The sequence below is a fragment of the Acanthochromis polyacanthus genome, chromosome 17 (genome assembly GCF_021347895.1).
Source record: "Acanthochromis polyacanthus isolate Apoly-LR-REF ecotype Palm Island chromosome 17, KAUST_Apoly_ChrSc, whole genome shotgun sequence".
NCBI lineage: Eukaryota > Metazoa > Chordata > Actinopteri > Pomacentridae > Acanthochromis > Acanthochromis polyacanthus.
In genome coordinates, this window is record NC_067129.1 from 17,828,707 (window position 1) to 17,846,275 (window position 17,569).

Here is a 17,569-nt window from a genome sequence, read left to right on the forward strand (position 1 = left end):
CTGACTGTAAACTTTTAAAATGCACTCTGAATCTAGCGTGCTTATCTCTTATCATGGGAGCATCATCTGTACATATCCTGGGACTTCTGGTATGTTGAGCTGCATGCATTGCTGGTACGGAGTTGTGACTGTAACAAGGAGAAGGATCCTCCAATGCTTGGCTGCCCTGAAAGGACTCAGCACCAGCTCAGGAGCAGTCCGGGCAGGTGTATCCGAAAATACTTTGCTGCTTGTTACATGATATTCAGAGCTAAGTGCTGGGAGATAGCTGAGTGGTTCAGTCTGCGTGTAACCACACATGAACCCAGCTGTAGCCAGAGATCAGATCCAGCCAGCACTTTACTTTCTCCTCGGAGTCCGCCTCGGGGCCTCCATCTGTCTGAATAAATGACACCGATAAGTGAATGAGCTCCAAAGTGGTGGTGTGAAAGCAGTTGCCGCCCCCACTTTCAATCTACATTCAAATCACTTTTATTTCACCATCCAGCGTCTCATATGTCATGTGTGTTGGAGAATCTGCCTACTTCACCGGGGCCCATTAGCTTGATGCGATGAAACACCGAAAGGAAGAGCAGTGTAGCGAAGCATCTCTCCTCTTTAATCCAGTCACCTTCAGGCCTCTTCGCAGCCACTGTGGTGGTTTTAGATCAACCTCCTCTCTTCGCCGTCTGCAATCACGAGGTGCTACAGGCCGCTGAAAACTCTCTGCAGCTCACTTCAGTCGATGCGCTGCACTTAAAGCTTTTTACCCCGTCTGGCCTCGCAGAGAACAGTGAACCATAACGGAGCAAAGGCAGCAGGCTTTATGAGTCAGCCGGCAGCTTGGCAACAAAGGAGTTTTGCAGTGTGCTGAGAGGCCTTATTATCTGAGGAATAGTTTGACATTTCAGGACATAAATTTATTCGCTTTCTTGCAGATGAAGAGACTGCTACTCCTCTCGTATCTCTCAGTGAAATACGGACCTGGGTAGCTTAAAATAAAGATGGAAACACATAGCCTGGTTCTGTTTAAATGTAATAGAAGCTCTGTAGTCAGGATGCTATATCTCATTTGCTGAATCAAAATGGAATAGAAAATCATTGGCAGACTAAAAAGTGTTTCTGCATGTAACCCTCGTGTGGTCCCGTCCTCAGATTGACCCGTTTTAAAGATTGAAAATGTGGGGAAAAAAAAAAAAATTTTCAAAGTGAAACTTCTGATGTCCACATTTTTTGGTGGAACAAAAGAATTGTTAAAAATGTTTCTTTAAGAACATTCACAAAAAAATCAACCAAAATCCAGCGAATTTCGCTGGATTTTGGTTGATTTTTTTTGTGAATGTTCTTAAAGAAAATATTAAAAGTTGTACTAATATATATATGTAATCACTTCAGATATTTTTAGGATTTTTTGGAAGATTTTTATTAGTTTTTTGAAAATATTTACAAGAATTTTCTTGTCAAATTTGGGCAATTTAAAAAAAAATAAAAAAATCTTATTTGAATTTTCTTCCTGGAGGTTTTGCAGATTCAAATTCAGAAATTTGGGGATTTTTTTTTGCAGAATTCTGGGATTTTTTTTTCAGACAAGGAAACTATTCTTTGGTGCCCATAAATGAGGACAACAGGAGGGCTAAACGCCACATGGACTTTGAATTTTGTACAGATTAAACAAACACAGCAAGGTGGATTTTGACATTTTTTGCTGAAAATGAAATTCATTAAATCTTAATAATAGACACTACCGTTAGAAATGTCCTTAGTTTTGAAAGAATAACATTTTTTTCCAATAAAGATAACATTAATCAGAAATACAGTCTAGACATTGTAAATGTGGTAAATGACTTTTCTAGCGGCTGATTTTTAATGGAATATCTCCATAGGGGTACAGAGGAACATTTCCAGCAACCATCACTCCTGTGCTCTAATGCTACATTGTGTTAGCTAATGGTGTTGAAAGGCTAATTGATGATTAGAAAACTCTTGTGCAGTTATGTTACCACATGAATAAAAGTGTGAGCTTTCATGGAAAGTGCAAAACCGTCTGGATCACCCTATACTTTTGAACGGTAGCATACTGTTTGGAAAATATCAGGCTTCATCTGATTCATCTAAAATAGTACGCTGTGACTGATTTTACCTTTATCCAAAAGTTGTTGCTCCCGCCGTTTGGATGCTTTTACTACAATTTCAATACTTAAAATAATTACACAGCCCCTAATCCTAATACAAGTGTTTAAAAAGCGGTTACAAAAGAAAAAAAAAAACACACACACAAAGAGAACTGCGGTCAACTTAAATCACTTTAATTGTCAAGACAGCACACACTTGAACCGATAGAAATACAAAAGTTTCTCTTATCCCTTCTTTACAGTGAAGTATAGAATATGCTACAGTAATACACACAGCCCTCATACTTGAAATGATATATACCATGACTGACATCTTCCAATGATCAGTATTAGTTAATACTACTTCCTTTAGAATGAGTGACCAACCAACCACCCATAGAGACTTCATGCATATTTACTTTTACAAAACTGAGAGTGTGACTGGATACAGTTGCAGCTGGGTGAACTGAGGATGCTCTGTGAGATTAACTCGACAACAAAGCGAGAGATTCTCTTCAAGTGTGGCGACGTGTGATTCCAGCCCAGATACATGTCTTGGCAAAACAACACATTGACTCCAGCGACGCACTCACAGTTATACCTCGCTGAATATGGTCCGACATCACAATAAAAATAACAGACAAACACGCGTCCTCCTTGGCAGAGGTAATAACAACAACATCCCAGTGCGGATCCATAAATCCTCTGAATCTCAGCATGTAATACATCCTCGTGTCCCCTGATTATCACATCTGGAATGAACTGAACAGGCTGGAGAAGCCGCCGGCAAGAACGCTTTTTTTATAACCCGCACAGGTGCGCAGCAAAGTGGGAACAGAGGAACATAAAGCCATAAAGTTTCTATTTTCAGTCGTGACAACACTGAGAGGTGATCATACAAAATCCTCACGCTATGAGCAAGCAAACCTTTACGAGAAGCTGCTTCAAAATGCACTTGAGACGAATAAAATGGCAGCTTTACCCACTAACATTCAATCTAGCATAACGACCACACAAAGAACTGAACGTGTAACAACTGCAGAACAGCAGTGAGGTGTGGGCGACTCCCGTTTTCTGTCCTCAAAAATGTACAAAAAGGCAGCTTGAGAAATCCCCCGCAAACTCACATACGCATTTCTGGAAATGAAATCTAAATCCGGCCAACTCCGCGTTACTACCAGCCCTAAAATGCCCGATACATTTGTGCATGCAAGCCGACTACAACACTAAAAGAATGACACACTGATTCACTGGCCCTGAAATGCTGACATTTCAGTAAAACAGATGGTGAGTCTTAAAAGATGCATTAAAATGTAGATTTTAAAAAAAGAAGAAGAAACTAACGCCAATGTGAGAGCAGGCATTTAGAGTGAAAGGCTAAGTCGGAGTGCATCTCTGCGGACATTCAGTCGACTTTCTTGCTGCGCAGTCGGAGTGTGTCCAGCGTGTATCCGCAGGCGGAGCCGCTGTACTGGGAGAGGAGTGTGAGGAGCTTTCCGTGGATGAGGGTCAGCAGGGTCTGGTGGCCTGTCGCCCAAACCCGGTACCAAGGACCGTAGAACGGATCGGACACGGCCGGACACAGCATGTTGTTCAGGTTGACCTCGGTTGCCTGGAGGAGGACGAAGACAGACGGGTTGAGGAAGCACAGGACTTAATGTGATGCTCTGAAGTACAGGGTGTCCCAAGGAATTGGACATCCTTTTGCAGGCCAATAATTTTGGCAATGCTTGTTGAAATAACCTCAAGTTTTCACAGAATGTATAAAAACAGACCAAGATTTTATATTTAATGTTTTGTTTTTGTTCTGTTTTCAGGTTGAGCCGTGCCGTTCACTCCCAAAGAGAAGTCATTTTGCGTCTTATATAATCGCACACAGTCACCCAAGACTGTGCAGCGTGTCTTCAATGCAAAATTTTGTAAAACTTCACCAGCTGGCAAACAAATTTGGACTTGGGACCAAAAATGTAAAGAGGAAGGCTGCTTATGCAGGGCTAAAGGATCTGGTAGACCATCATCAACATCAACATATTCCAAGATGCAAAATGACTTCTGTTTGGGAGTGAACAGCACGGCTCAACCTGAAAACAGAGCAAAAACAAAACATTACATGTAAAACTTGATCTGTTTCTATACATTCTGTGAAAATTTGAGGTTATTTCAACAAGAATTGCCAAAATTGTTGGCCTGCGAAATGATGTCAAATTTTTTGGGACACCCTGTACTATCCAGATGGATGATGAGGTTTTAGCAAATGTCTTGGTTCTTTATGATCAATTTCTGCTCCAAAAACTACCTGAAGGACGAGCTTCCACCCTGTAAATTCACTACAACTGGACATTGCTGGTTACTAACAGGTTGTAGAATTCATTTAAAGATTTTATTAAATGTTTTTAAGGTCTTGCATGGCAAAGGAGCGACTTAGGTTTAGAAACTTTCTACTCCTGCATGTTTCCCTGTGTCTGGAGGTGATCAGGCCTTTGCTGTTTGTGATCCAAAGTTGTGGAATTTCCTCTCAGACCGTCTCAGACTGATGTCAGTTTGTTCTTTTTAAACATGGCTGAAAACTATCTTTTATCATAAAGCCTTTAACTGTGGTGATTTGATCTCGTTTCTCATGGCAGTTGTTCACATTGTGGTCATTTTATGTTGTTTTGTTACACATTTGCCGTTTTATCTGCTCGGTTTAATCTCCATTTTAAAGTCTAGTTTGTGCTGTACCTCAAAAACCTGTGTTCGAAAAGTTCTAAATAAGTAATTATTGATAAGAGCTTAAATTGTTCTGGAAGTAATACACTAAACTTCAGCTAAAGTTAACGTCTAGTAGGAAGAAAAATCCAGATTACATCCATTACTGGCCAGTTTCATTAATCTAAACTATTAGTGTCTGTTCTTTTCACAGTAAAGTTGGACTTTATGAACATTTTAGTTTGTAGCCTACTAGATTTGAAGTTGTTGAGCAAAGCGAATGAGACAGGTATTTGTGATTTTGCCACAGAGAGTAATATTGGCGTTAAAGTGTGGAAAATAAAAGTCTTCCCCAAATCATTTCACACAACTTCAAGTATTTATATGTTCTGTTCTGGTGCACTTCAGGCTCATGTCATGTTGAAAGTGAGACTCAGACATGAAGCTGAAACGGATACGAGTTTATACTTAAGAGGCTTCATTGTTTAACGGTCCTAATATCTGCTGGAAAAACCTGACAAGACTGCTTTATAACATCACACAGTTAACAGCAACACTAAAGCTCAGCCTTCATTAATCTGTCTGTGTACTACCAGACAGAATTTTGCAATTGAGCAACAACTATTTGGCCTCTTTGTGTTTCTATTAATTTCAGAAACTCCATTCTAAGCTAAAGCTGATTAATTTGTGTTCCGCACAATGTGACTCATTTGTGCTGTTACCTTTGATTTGCAGCAGAGGACAAAATAATCCCACTAGTTACAAAACAGGAGATTCATTATGAGGTAACAAGCTGCAGAATTGGGACTATTAGCTCTCAAAGCCGTGACAATGCAAAGCAAATACTGAATAATTTTACTGGCACTGGTTTTAAGCAGAGCAGCTCTAAAAGGCACTTAACCTCTCCAGCCTACAGCATGAAAGAATTAAAGCTAAACCTCTTTAGCTCAAATTGTGTCGTGCAGATTTTGAAATCCAAAGTGTTGTGTACAGAAAAATGTGTTGACACTCTGTCATATTCATAAAATTGTGTCACAATCACAGTTTTTTTTTTTTTGCCAGGATAATCATGTAGTGCAATGTGATATTTCGACAGCTCTAATGTGAGTAAAAGGTGAAGAACTCTCATCTCACTACTCATGTATGTCCTTGGATGAACTCCAAGAGAACGTGTGGAAGTCAGTGCTACACAAAATACTCTTTGCACATGTCAATACACGGGTGTGCTCATGTCTGTGATGCTTTAAAGGTAAAGCACAAACACATGAGCGCATGCATGAACAGGAGGTTGGTGGTTTGATTCCTGCACAAGTGTTTATGTATTTATTCAATGCCTGAAGATACACTGCTGGCCAAAAAAAAAAGTCACCACCTGGATTTAACTGAGCAAAAAACTAAGAGCCTTCCACTGGATAATTACTGCAGTGATGAATATGTTTCAGCTGCAACAACTTATTTAACACCCAGCTGATGCAGTGAGGAGCTTCTCATTTCTGAAACAACATAGAAAGGATGTTAATCTGTTTCAGAAGGGTCCAATTATTGGCCTGCATCAAGCAAAGAAAACAACTGAAACTACTAAAATCAGGTTAAGAACCGTCCAATGCATCATTAGAACCTGAAGGACAGTGGAGAACCATCATCTTAAGAGGAACAAATATGATCAGAACAAGCTCTTAGATGATTGTAAGAAATCAACAGTAGAACTCACGGCTACGTTTAAAAGCGGAAGTAAGAGCATTTCCACACGCACCATGTGACGATATCTCAAAGGATTGGGACTAAACAGCTGCATACCTCCAAGAAAACCACTGATCAGTGAGGCTAATCAGAAAAAAAGACTTCAGTTTGCTAGGTAGAATAAAGATTGGACTATGGAGCAATGAAAGAAGGTCATGTGGCCTGATGAGTCCAGATTTACCCTGTTCCAAAGTGATGGGGGCATCAGGGTAAGAAGAGAGGCAGATGAAGTGATCCACTCATCATACTAGTGCCTACATGTCTGTAGGGGTTGGGGTTATGATCTGGGGTTGGTCATGTTCAGCAACATTATGCTCCCAAATATTACTTTGTACTACATCTTACTAAAGTTATGCAACTGTGGTTTCACAATGTCATGATATTTTCATCAGTTTAATATTAAAATCCGTGTCCCGTGTCTCATCCTCATGTAGGACTGGTGCATCTGTAAGGTTAATTGTATAATATAAAAATACACTCAATGACACTGTCATAAACAGAGAGATGACCACAGAAAGCAAACAAAAAGGCCTGTTTTATCAGCTTGACAGAAATGTTCTATACTGAGTTGTAACTTTGCTCTCAGACTCTTCCTGATCGTCCTCACTGTTCTGCCTCCAGGCTCACATCTATAGACCACCAAACATTATGCAGAACTGCCACAAGTACTCGTTTGTTCCCAGCAATCAGATTATTCAGTGGTCGTGCAGCAACCTTTAAAAGTCTTTCATGATTTTTCCCTATTATCTGAGCATCTAACATCTCAATGTAAATAAAATAAATATCTATTGTGCATGATTTTTCTGTTATCCTTTCCATAATTGCATTTTTGTGTGTTGTTATCATGCTGTCTGACTGTAAAGCTGCAACTCCATCGCTCATACAGGACCTGAACAAACAGTGAGACTAAATGCTGAGTCACCTTACAAAGCAAACTAATCCTAATCCGTGATCTCATTCTTTCAGTCACAACCCAAAGCTAATGACCATACTGAGTGATCAGACTAATAACAGCTTCATCTACTGGTCGCTGCTACAATCTCTTGACTTTTATTTAGAATTTTGTCTGTCCAACTACTGTTTTCAGTTTTTTAATGTATTTTAATATAAAAGATCAAAATCTTCCTGTCATGTCTACAAAAAATGTGCATTACAAGCCTGACAAAGGTGCTTATCATTGTCCTGTAATTGTAGAGTCTTGGGTATTCCCGCTGACCACAGCTCCATGTCTGAGTTATTATTCTTACAGGAAATGAAACCAGTGGACTAGAGATGGTGCGATAACTGCAAGCATGTACTGTGCATGCTGAAATAACAGATAAAGGCCAGCAGAGGGCTCTGTCTTACCAGGCCAAGGACCTGCAAGAAGAGGAAGTGATAAAGGAACAGGATGCCGGTAGAGAGCAGCGCCCACCACATGTCCCCCAGGGGCTCAGGCTTGTACACACCTGCAAAAACACATCACATGTAAAAAATCTGAAGCAGTTTGAAGGTTAAAGAGAGATCAAGCACGCGAAAAATGTCCTGTGTCTCAACGCTGGCACAAAGCTAATGAACCCAATGCTTCCTCTATGCACTTGCCCGTGAATGTCTGCAACACACCAGTTAATTCAGGACGATGCGGCCGCAGAAAAGCGAGTAGCAGGATGTGGTGTCAAACTGGTTTTTCCTGTTTCCTCGCTGCTGGCATTTGCGAAAGTAATACCAAGGGAGGCATCACACTTGCTTTCATTGTATCAGCTTCCCTGCTAAAAATGGTTATTTCCTCCTGGCAGGCTCCAGTGTTACATTACGGATGAACATTGAAGCACTTCTGGCAGAGTTTTGTCACTGCAACCTACATATTTCTCTCTGGCATTCGACCAATTGAGCATACTTTTCAAAGAAGATCCAAACCTTGGGAATGTTTTTCAAGCTTTACCTTTTGTTTTGCTCTTGGTTTTAGGTATTTCTAAGCTTTTTCCCACCACAGTCCTGCTGGACATAACACTTTGGGGTATTTGCCACTTGGGGAAATACTTCAACCTGCAGGATTTAGTTCAGAATGAAAGCAGGTATGAACGTTGTTTCATGTGTTACCAAGAGCATGGATGATAATAATGCAGCTGCAGAAATAAGGGGCTGCTGTCATATCTGCAGGCTAAGAAAGCTGTATTTTGCACTCGGGAAACTCCATGATCTTTGCACTGCCGGTGCTCATTTGTACATCTTGTACATAACAGACTATGTGGCCATAGCTGTATCCTGCAGCTATGGCCACAGGAGAAGTTGTATCCATTCCTCTCACACAGAGGAGCAACAAACACTAATGTATATATGGTTGGATATGGCTCTTGTGTAAGTTCAAGAGCTTTCACATTTGCTATTCAGTGGCATGGACGTAAGAGAATGTAAATTTTATACAAGAATCAGCAACAGATGTTTGTTTAGCGTAAACAGATCGCTGACGTGAGCAGCAAGAGCCACCACGGTTGACCGGACAAAGACAAAAGCGTGTACCAACAGCATCTCAAACCTCAACGACAGCAAAGAGAATTCATCCATGGAGAAAAGTCAGCACGGTGTTATGACTTTGCTTATCTGGCATGTAAAAGATATTTCACTGTCTGACTGAAGAGAACATCAGCATCAACGCCTACCTCCTTTCCTGAAAAGGTAAAGAGGCACCAGGTACAGCATGGAGTGCTGGATGTAGTAGATCTCCTTCTCGAAGGGAAGCTGAGGAATGAACAGAGAAGAAAACACATGAATCCTCTACACGACACATTAATAACACAAGAGCTGCTCCTGACGTTCTGCGGGCCATAAAATGAAATCTCATTCGCTTACGGCCACTTCATGCCTTCTGCATTCACAAAGGTCTGCATGACGTACATTTAGTCATTATGCCCAAATCTGTGTTTTTCTGTGTTTAATGTGAAGGGCACTGCAACCTTCTGTGTAACAAATCACCATATTCCCTAAAGTATGTACAGGCTGTGAGTGTCCACTGTCCTTGTTCAAAGTCTGAACTAAATCAAAGTTATGAAATGGCCTTTTTGCTCGCTTATTTAACCCTTTAAGCTTCAGTCAATTCCAGCCGTTTTCAGTACAAAAAATCGCTAATATTCTATTTTTAAATAAAAAAAATTACGAAAAATACAGGGAATATTGGACGGGCATCGCGAGGTGCATTTCCTTGAAAATGACCGATTCGGGGATTTTATACCGACTTCAGGACATGTTTTGGATAAAATAGTTTACTGGCTTGTGTCATCTGGATGTAAAAGGTTGGATTATGGCCGTTTTTTGTGGAATCTTTTTTTTGTGTGTAATAATGAACCCGGAAATGTGAGTCGCTCTGTGTGCGTTGAAGCCGTGTACAGAGGACGGATGGATAAATATTCGTTTTTGTCGGACAAATGTGTTTTTCTCACCCGCTGTGGTAATCGCATCTGAAAGTGGTTTATACCGGCGGATTCATGAGAATCTAAGCTTTCCATCGGTGTATAGTGTTTGTATAATCGTGTTTGCAGCCGTCGGACATTCTTGACATTCCTATGCAAATTAGTAGGTGTACCGCCGGCGGTACACTGAAGCTTAAGGGGTTAAAAGTATTGCTTGGATATTGAAAATTTAAGTGAAAGAATCATGAGATCAACTGACTACTGTCTGCTGAGAAAGAAACAGAACTGCATAAAAACATACGCACTGACTGCTATGTAGTTATTGGAAACAGTTAGTGTTCATGTACCGTACTGGTCAAAACCCCAATTTTTCCAGTTTTTTATTGGAAATTATGCATGTTAATGTCTCACTGTACTCTCAAATGAAAGCATAAACCAGAAAAACAAATGAAGTTACAAAAATGTTCTCTTTTTCCTAAGGTAGTTCTGGCATAGCTTGGACTTATGTTCTGGGTCAATATGCTCCTAGTTGGTCAGGATGACCAACTGGAAACATACCACAGGGTACTGCATGGTGCTGTAGAATGCTGTGGTAGCTGTGTAGGTTCAGGGTACCTCTCACTGTGTACAAGTCACCGACCCTGGATCCAGCAAAACAGCCCCATATCATCATACTTCCTCCTCCATGTTTGACAGTTGATGTCGAACACTGAGGAACCATCCTTTCATCTACTCGATGGCGTACAAAAATCCTACATGACTCAGATTTTGATTCATCAATTCATATACCTGCTTCCAGTCTTCAGTCATCCACTGGAGGTGGAGCCTCTTCTTATTCTGACGTCTTAGCATATGCTTTCTTACTGCAACTCAACCTGCCAAACCTGCAACTCCAAGTCTTCTCCTCACAGATTACTGCGGCCACTATTAAGCTGTGCTTGAAGCTGTTCTCCTGTGAGCTGCCTATTACCAAGGTGTTGACTCTCAGAAACTTGTCTTCCGATTCTGTCGTGGCTTTGGGTCTTCCAGATGTCTTCCTGTCAGAGTTTCCTCCAGTTTCTGAGTGCTTTTTGATGGTAAAGAAAACTGTACTCACTGACACTGACTTTCTTTGCAATTTCGCTGACGGAAAGACCTACATTTTTAAGTGTTACGATGGTCTGTCTCTCTTGTATTGTTAATTGACTTATCCTTGCCATTTTTATAGCAACACACTACTTTCTGCAGTATAATACTGTTCAAAAAATGTTCTCAAGGATATAGTGCCACGGTGTGCTCCAACACCGCCTTTATGCAGACAGAGGCGGTTGGAAGTAATCAAGAAAAGCTGGTACACCTGTAGGATTTGATAGCATCAACTTTCGAGGCTTGATCAACCTCCATTGCTGCAGAACAGCTTTAAGTTGGTAGCTCATTTCTTGTTCCCTGAGTTTTTAAAAAAATAATTTTTGTATAATTCTGAAATGTATTATTTTTCATTTTTGGGTAACCTTACCTTCTTATTTAACCTTTGGCAGTTCACCTCTTACCTTTGTACCATTTCAAGCTATTCACTGGACTTGAACTACTTGAATTTCAATTAAACACTGAAAAAATTGGGGTGTACTAAAACTTTCATTACTGTATAAAATACACATTAAAAAAATAACATTAATTATGCAGAATTTTTGTTTACAATAAAGCCAGTCATCTGTGTGGGTAATGAATAAAAATGAATAAAACTGTCCTCTTTAAATGCACCAGATTTACAAGGTTCTGACGTAACTTCTCTGTTCTATTGTTGGGGGGTAGTTAGTATTCATTCCTCACACTTCTCTGTGCCGTGAGAACTATTTTAAAGGGAAGGCTAACCGGGAACACAGTCTTTCTTTCTTTCCTTGTATGAGGAAACAAAGTTTTTTCCTCCTTATCTGATAGGGAAGAACAGACATGGGAGCAAACCTGAGCTTTCATTGGGTGAGAACAGTTCTGTGGCAACAAACAGCATTTGGTCTTCATGGGCATCATGTTAGAACTTGGCATTTTTTAAAGTTCAAACTGTCCAAATGTGATTTCATTGCAGCAAATGGAATTTTATGCGAGAGTGTAATCCGCTGCGTCCAGTCTTCATCTGCAGCCATCAGTAAGAGCCTTTCAAGCACTCAGTGAACCGATTTGCTGAGATTTCCTTCATTAAAACAGCGCATTTCCATCATCAATCAAGCTCCTACTTTCTGCCACTCGAGTCCAACATTTTGTCTCCTCTAGCAGAGGAACGGCACTGATTTAAACATCACATTCACACAAACATCACAGTTTTGACAAGAGGGAGATAAAATGTCACAGCAGTCTTTTTAAACATATCCAGCTAAGGGATAACACTTGCTCTCTCACTGAGCTGTCACGAAAAGTGAAACAAGACACCTATTCTTGTTAACCTCGGAGACGGAGCGAAATGTGTTGCAGAGGGCGACCTGTGAATGAAATGTGGAGACCACCAGGCTACTTACAAGTCTAGTGTTGACTACAGGGAACATTAAAGCCAGCAACGCTCCATTCAACATGTGGACCTGCAGCCTGAGAACAAGAATAAGGCAAAAGTAATGACATTAGACATTTAAAATGGCGTTAAAAGCAATGTAAGAAAATTGAGATAAACTCCGCGCCCTTGTTCACATCTGCCTGAGACTCCCAGGAACATTTTTGAACAATTACTTCCACATTTCATGCATCATCGCATTACTGACATATTAGCTTGAATCAATTAGTGCTGATATAAGTGCAGAGGAACAGGTGGAGGACACTGCAGCTTATGTTCCACGTTACTGAAAATCAATTAGAGTCCTCCCTGATGCTGTTAGCAGCAGCTGCCTCTTATTCTTTGGCAGGGTCAGTTCCTTGTGGGAGTGAAAAGTCAGGTCAGAGATGTTTGAGGCGATGAGAACCTCTCGCTCTCTGTGCATGACTTGACATTCCTATAAACTCGTTAAGAAATCACATAAATCTGACAAATCGGTATTTCTAGCTACTCACTCATCATTAGTATAATCTGGATGTATTTCTGCCTTCGGTTAGCACACATTTGCTACAGCTGCTTTCAGCTCACTCACCATTCAGAGCACACACAGCCTGTCTACTCCTGCAGACAGAGGGAGGGCAACGCTTGTTGAGTTCGCTTGTGCACACCCAACATGTAGGAAAAATGTTTCGCTGAACCGGGATTTATTTTAAAAGCCACCATATAATGTTTTAAAGCCCAGGAGCTCATGTGTCAAAGTGCGGACCTGCATCTATCTCCTCCGACTGTTCTTTTTTTTGTCAAATGAGCCAAAATAACTGTTGTGACAGCCAAGGTCACTGGGAAAACAGCAGAGCTGTACGACTGTCGCTTCAAATAAGCCCAGCTGTCACTCCAAGGGGGAGGTTTCCGTACTTTTTCGGAAAAACAGTCTGATTCATTCCAATTCGCCACATTTACTCATTATTAGCAACCAATGTGTTTTAAAACACACTGAGGGAATAAAATCTTTCCAGGATGCGTTACTCTCGGTCATAATCAATACTGCAGCTGAGACCTGAATCTCTGATACTGTTATTCTGTGCGAGAAACAGGCATTTATTTCCATATTTTAACCACCACATATGAGCTGTTACAGTCACGCAATTCCAGATGTCATTATTTTTAAGTTTGAGCTTCTATGCTTCAGAGGCTTAATGTGTACATCTCACAGCTTAAAGTCTCTCAAGTCATTCTGCTGTCACAAGATGGAAGTACATGTTTGCTCCTCACGCAGCGCCTGCAGCTGTTTAGCCTGACGTGCGAATATAGGGAGCTGAAACCAAGCAGAAAGGAGTCAGCTTGGTTTCTCCTGTTCTTGAATACAGATGCTGCTTTTATGTGTTTGATCGACACCACAATACGGTCACACTGGCAGAGGAGCCGGAGCTGCATTTAGCATGTAGAGGAGGAAGAAGCTGGGAAGTCAAGATCCCGATCAAAATCATGCTAATATGCGCATTTAATACCACATCTGAAGTGTTCTGGCTTTAGCCGCGTAATCTATTTACATTCCATCTGTGTTTGTTTTTTGTCTCTGGTACAGTCTGCCTTCCCCAACTGGATTTAGACTGCCTTTTTATAGATATTGAGAAGAAACAAAAAAGTTACCGCTAATGCAAAGCCAACATTTCCATCTGCTGCACCTTCCCTTCAAGCATTAAAAAAAAAGAAAGAAAGAAAAACCTGGAATTCAAAGGAGGAATTTCAGGCAGATAAGGAGCAGTGCTTTCTGTGGGAGACAGTAACTCCCTTTGGTGTGGACTTGGGCTTTGTAATTTTCCAGATCTTTTAAACGCACAACAAAACAACAAAACACACTAAAAGGAAAGGAGACACCCAAAAAGCAGGACGTGAGGCATTCATTTTTTCACATCAAAACTCTGTCTAAGAAAGAAGACATTTTGGGTGTTATGACAGCAGATGAATTCTGGAATACAAAACGTAAAGGGCAGGATAAATAGCTATGGATAACGAGAATTTCTCATCAAGGTCTTTGTTCCTCTGCTCTGCTCACAGCATTAAAGCAGACGGCAGATAACTGACTGACGTCTGCATTAAGACAATTTGTTTGGGTGTGTTGCAAACAGCTCTGCCAGCTGCCCTTCTGTTGCATCTCTGACAAAGCAGCTGCTTGTGTGGTGCCGTAGTATTAAACTGCACTTGCTGTTACCATGGCAACCGCAGATGTCATTAAATCAACCAGGACTGAAGTGTTTAGGATTAAACTTGAAGCCTTGCATTTACATTCTTGCATGTTTACACAAACTGTCGGCGTCTTGAGGAGGGTTTACCTCGATGTACCTTTTAGAGAAATGAAACAGAAAAGAATAACTGCATTTCTTCTGCTAACACCATCCTACATAAACTAGTCCATTATGAGAAAGAACATCTTGGCCTGATGAATATTGTTTTTCTCTGAACATTTTGCTGATAATAAGATGAGATCCTTACAGGGGAGTGTTCAGAGCGCAGGTACGGTGCTTTGACAAAACTGCTGCCACTTGCTGCAGTTGTTCCCTGTGCGAGTCCCGTGGGCTACGGCAACAGAAAGTGACCCAGCTTGTATTTATGTCTGAGTAAATCCCACATCGTGTTCCCAGCGGCAAAAACACAGTCATTTCTTCTGAATAATTAACAGCCCTGACCTGAGGAGTTGTTGAGGAGACTATAAACCCAAAGAAATGCATTTCAATAAAACTCTGTAGAAGCCTACAAGTAATTACAATCAACGTCACAGACAATTGCTTTTATATGAAAACAAAATCCATGTTTAATTTGGCTCCGTCGGCCCCAGCGCTTCACACTGAATGCACGAATCCCTTTAATAACACACAGCTTCTATGGCAGGTGGATAGTGAGGGGGGATGAGTCTCTGTCGTGGCCCTTTTACAGTCAGCGCTAAAAACCTGAGCACAAGTCGAGATCTATATTGCAAAAAAAAACCCAACATTTTTCTGGAAACAGTGAAGACAGACACAAGCCAGGAGTAAATATACTCACCTAAAAACAACCATTGCTGTTTTACAAGGCGGGCAGGCCAGCAGGAAGATCTGTTGAGCAAAGCACAGAGAGAAAAGACAGAAAGCACATTATTACATTTAACTCGCACAGTTATTACTGAACAGCTTCACTGCTTTAAGAGCTTCCAGCTTTCAGGGCTGCAAGTAAAGAAAATGCACTAACGAGTTTGTGCTAATATAATAAGAGCTGAGGCCTTGGAGAGAGCATCCCACTGGCAACAGCAAGGTGCTTCTTGCTTAAATTCAGGAAAAGGAGTTCAGAAAGGCCTCTGGGGGATCGTCATTCATTTAGGGTAGAATTTAAAACAATGTCTGCCAGGTGTTGGCGATCTACAACTCACTGCTCCTGAACAGGCAAAGAAGAAATAATCTGTTTCTGGTAGACAACAGCGTGAGCATGAGTCCTGCTTAAATCCACAACAAAATCACACGACGACTTAGAAAAAAAGCCCCTTCACGGCGACAGAAGCAGGCTGCTGATGTTTAGTTTAGAACCTACTTTATTCATTGATAAACAAAGAGAAAGACAGTTTGAAATGATTTTCTGACGCCTTTCCATTGTCAAAATTATTTATATCAGAAAGCTGGCTGGTTACAACTCAGCTTGCAGTCTGTGCACCGTGACTCAGGGATCCTGCAAACATGGATTGGTTTAAAACACCGTCTGACACAAGAAAAAGCTGGTTTGCCTGAAGGCTGGAAACAGAATTACAAGAAAGCAATTGACCTGAGATTTGTTGTACAACTACCCACTGGCCACAGGCTTTTTTTTTTTTGGATATGTCTTCAGGATTGATCTGCTGCAGAACTATCAACTTGTATTAATCTGCAGTGTGAACACAACTGAGAGGTAGTTTATTTTGACAAGAAAGTTTTGCAGCGATCACTGAAGTAACAGAAACTTGTGGCACAGTTTGGAATTAAAAAAAACATATATCCTTGAACTTTAAAATACACATGGATATTAATATTATAATATATTTACTATCTGGGGACTTTTTTATATTGCTCTAACTTATGAAAATTAATCATCAGGGTGAAATAATACATATGCTTATGGGTAAATATTGCTTCTTTTTTTTTTTGTCTGCAAGTCCGCTCAAAAATGACACCAACCACTCATGGTGCCATTGCTCAAGCTTCATGTGCAATTTTTTTCTTCTTTGTGACTGTGACCATCACCTGCCCTCATGGCAAATTAACCTATCATGTTTATTTCAAGCTGTTTCCTACATTATGCCATTGAGGGCTGTGCACACCCAAGTGAAACATAAAACAAACACAGGACAGACAGAAAGGTGAGGCATAGACAGTGTTCTAAAAGGTGCATTTTATTTGTTTGTACTCTTTAATTCACACCTTAAAACCAGTTACAAATCTAAAACCCTTCACAAACACCTACTATGACAAAGTCCCAACTGGATCAATCATGAAGATGTCAGGAGGCCACAAGAAGGATAGATAATGGGTAAATATTGCTAAACAGACCAGAGCTGGAGGAACCAATTTATTTATTAAATTCAACAACACGGAGCAACAGTCTGAAGTGTCTCTCAATAACATTATGGTCTACGTAAACTACAGAGTAACCACTCTGTCATTTTTTAACATTACATTGGACCACTGTGGATCACCTACAGCACAGTGAGCTACCACTCTGTTATTCACTGGCATCACATATGTAGCAGTAGAGCTGTATGAAACCAAACTATCACTTGGCAAGGATGCACAAAAAGGAACGATAAGAGCCCGAGAAGAGGTAAGGTTGTCGCCTAATCTGGACATACCCTAAGCTGCCCATTTTCTCCTCTCTACAACATTCTTCGGACAACTGCTGCAGTTTGTTTTTGAAGGAAAATCCAACATCCATACTACATTTCATATAGTTTAGCTAGTCAAACTCCACACTGATGGTTTTTTCCACTAGTAGCACTACTGTGACAGCGAGAAAAAGCACAGAAGTCAGGAGTACTACTTAAATCATCATGGTATGCAAGTTGGGATGCTACTGCAGCGAATCGAAAAGATGGCTGGTACAGACGGTTCTACGTTGACAAGCACGATGTTTGTGTGGCTGAGGGCATTAGGGGGGTTCAGCTAGCAATA

The 17,569-nt window shown here is 40.7% G+C and overlaps 1 protein-coding gene across 1 annotated transcript in view; it reads right to left on the reverse strand.

Annotated features, from left to right (window-relative positions):
• Positions 1–2,264: 2,264 nt before the first annotated feature.
• The window catches only part of LOC110959614 (transmembrane protein 164), a 30,536-nt gene continuing 15,231 nt past the window's right edge, over positions 2,265–17,569 (reverse strand). Inside the window, exons 2-6 of the mRNA XM_022206542.2 lie at positions 15,444–15,493; positions 12,394–12,460; positions 9,158–9,236; positions 7,866–7,966; positions 2,265–3,702 (exon numbers count right to left, since the gene is read on the reverse strand). Of these exons, the coding sequence (XP_022062234.1) occupies positions 3,496–3,702; positions 7,866–7,966; positions 9,158–9,236; positions 12,394–12,460; positions 15,444–15,493 (504 nt within the window). The 3' untranslated portion in view covers positions 2,265–3,495. The remainder of the gene's footprint in view (positions 3,703–7,865; positions 7,967–9,157; positions 9,237–12,393; positions 12,461–15,443; positions 15,494–17,569) is intronic.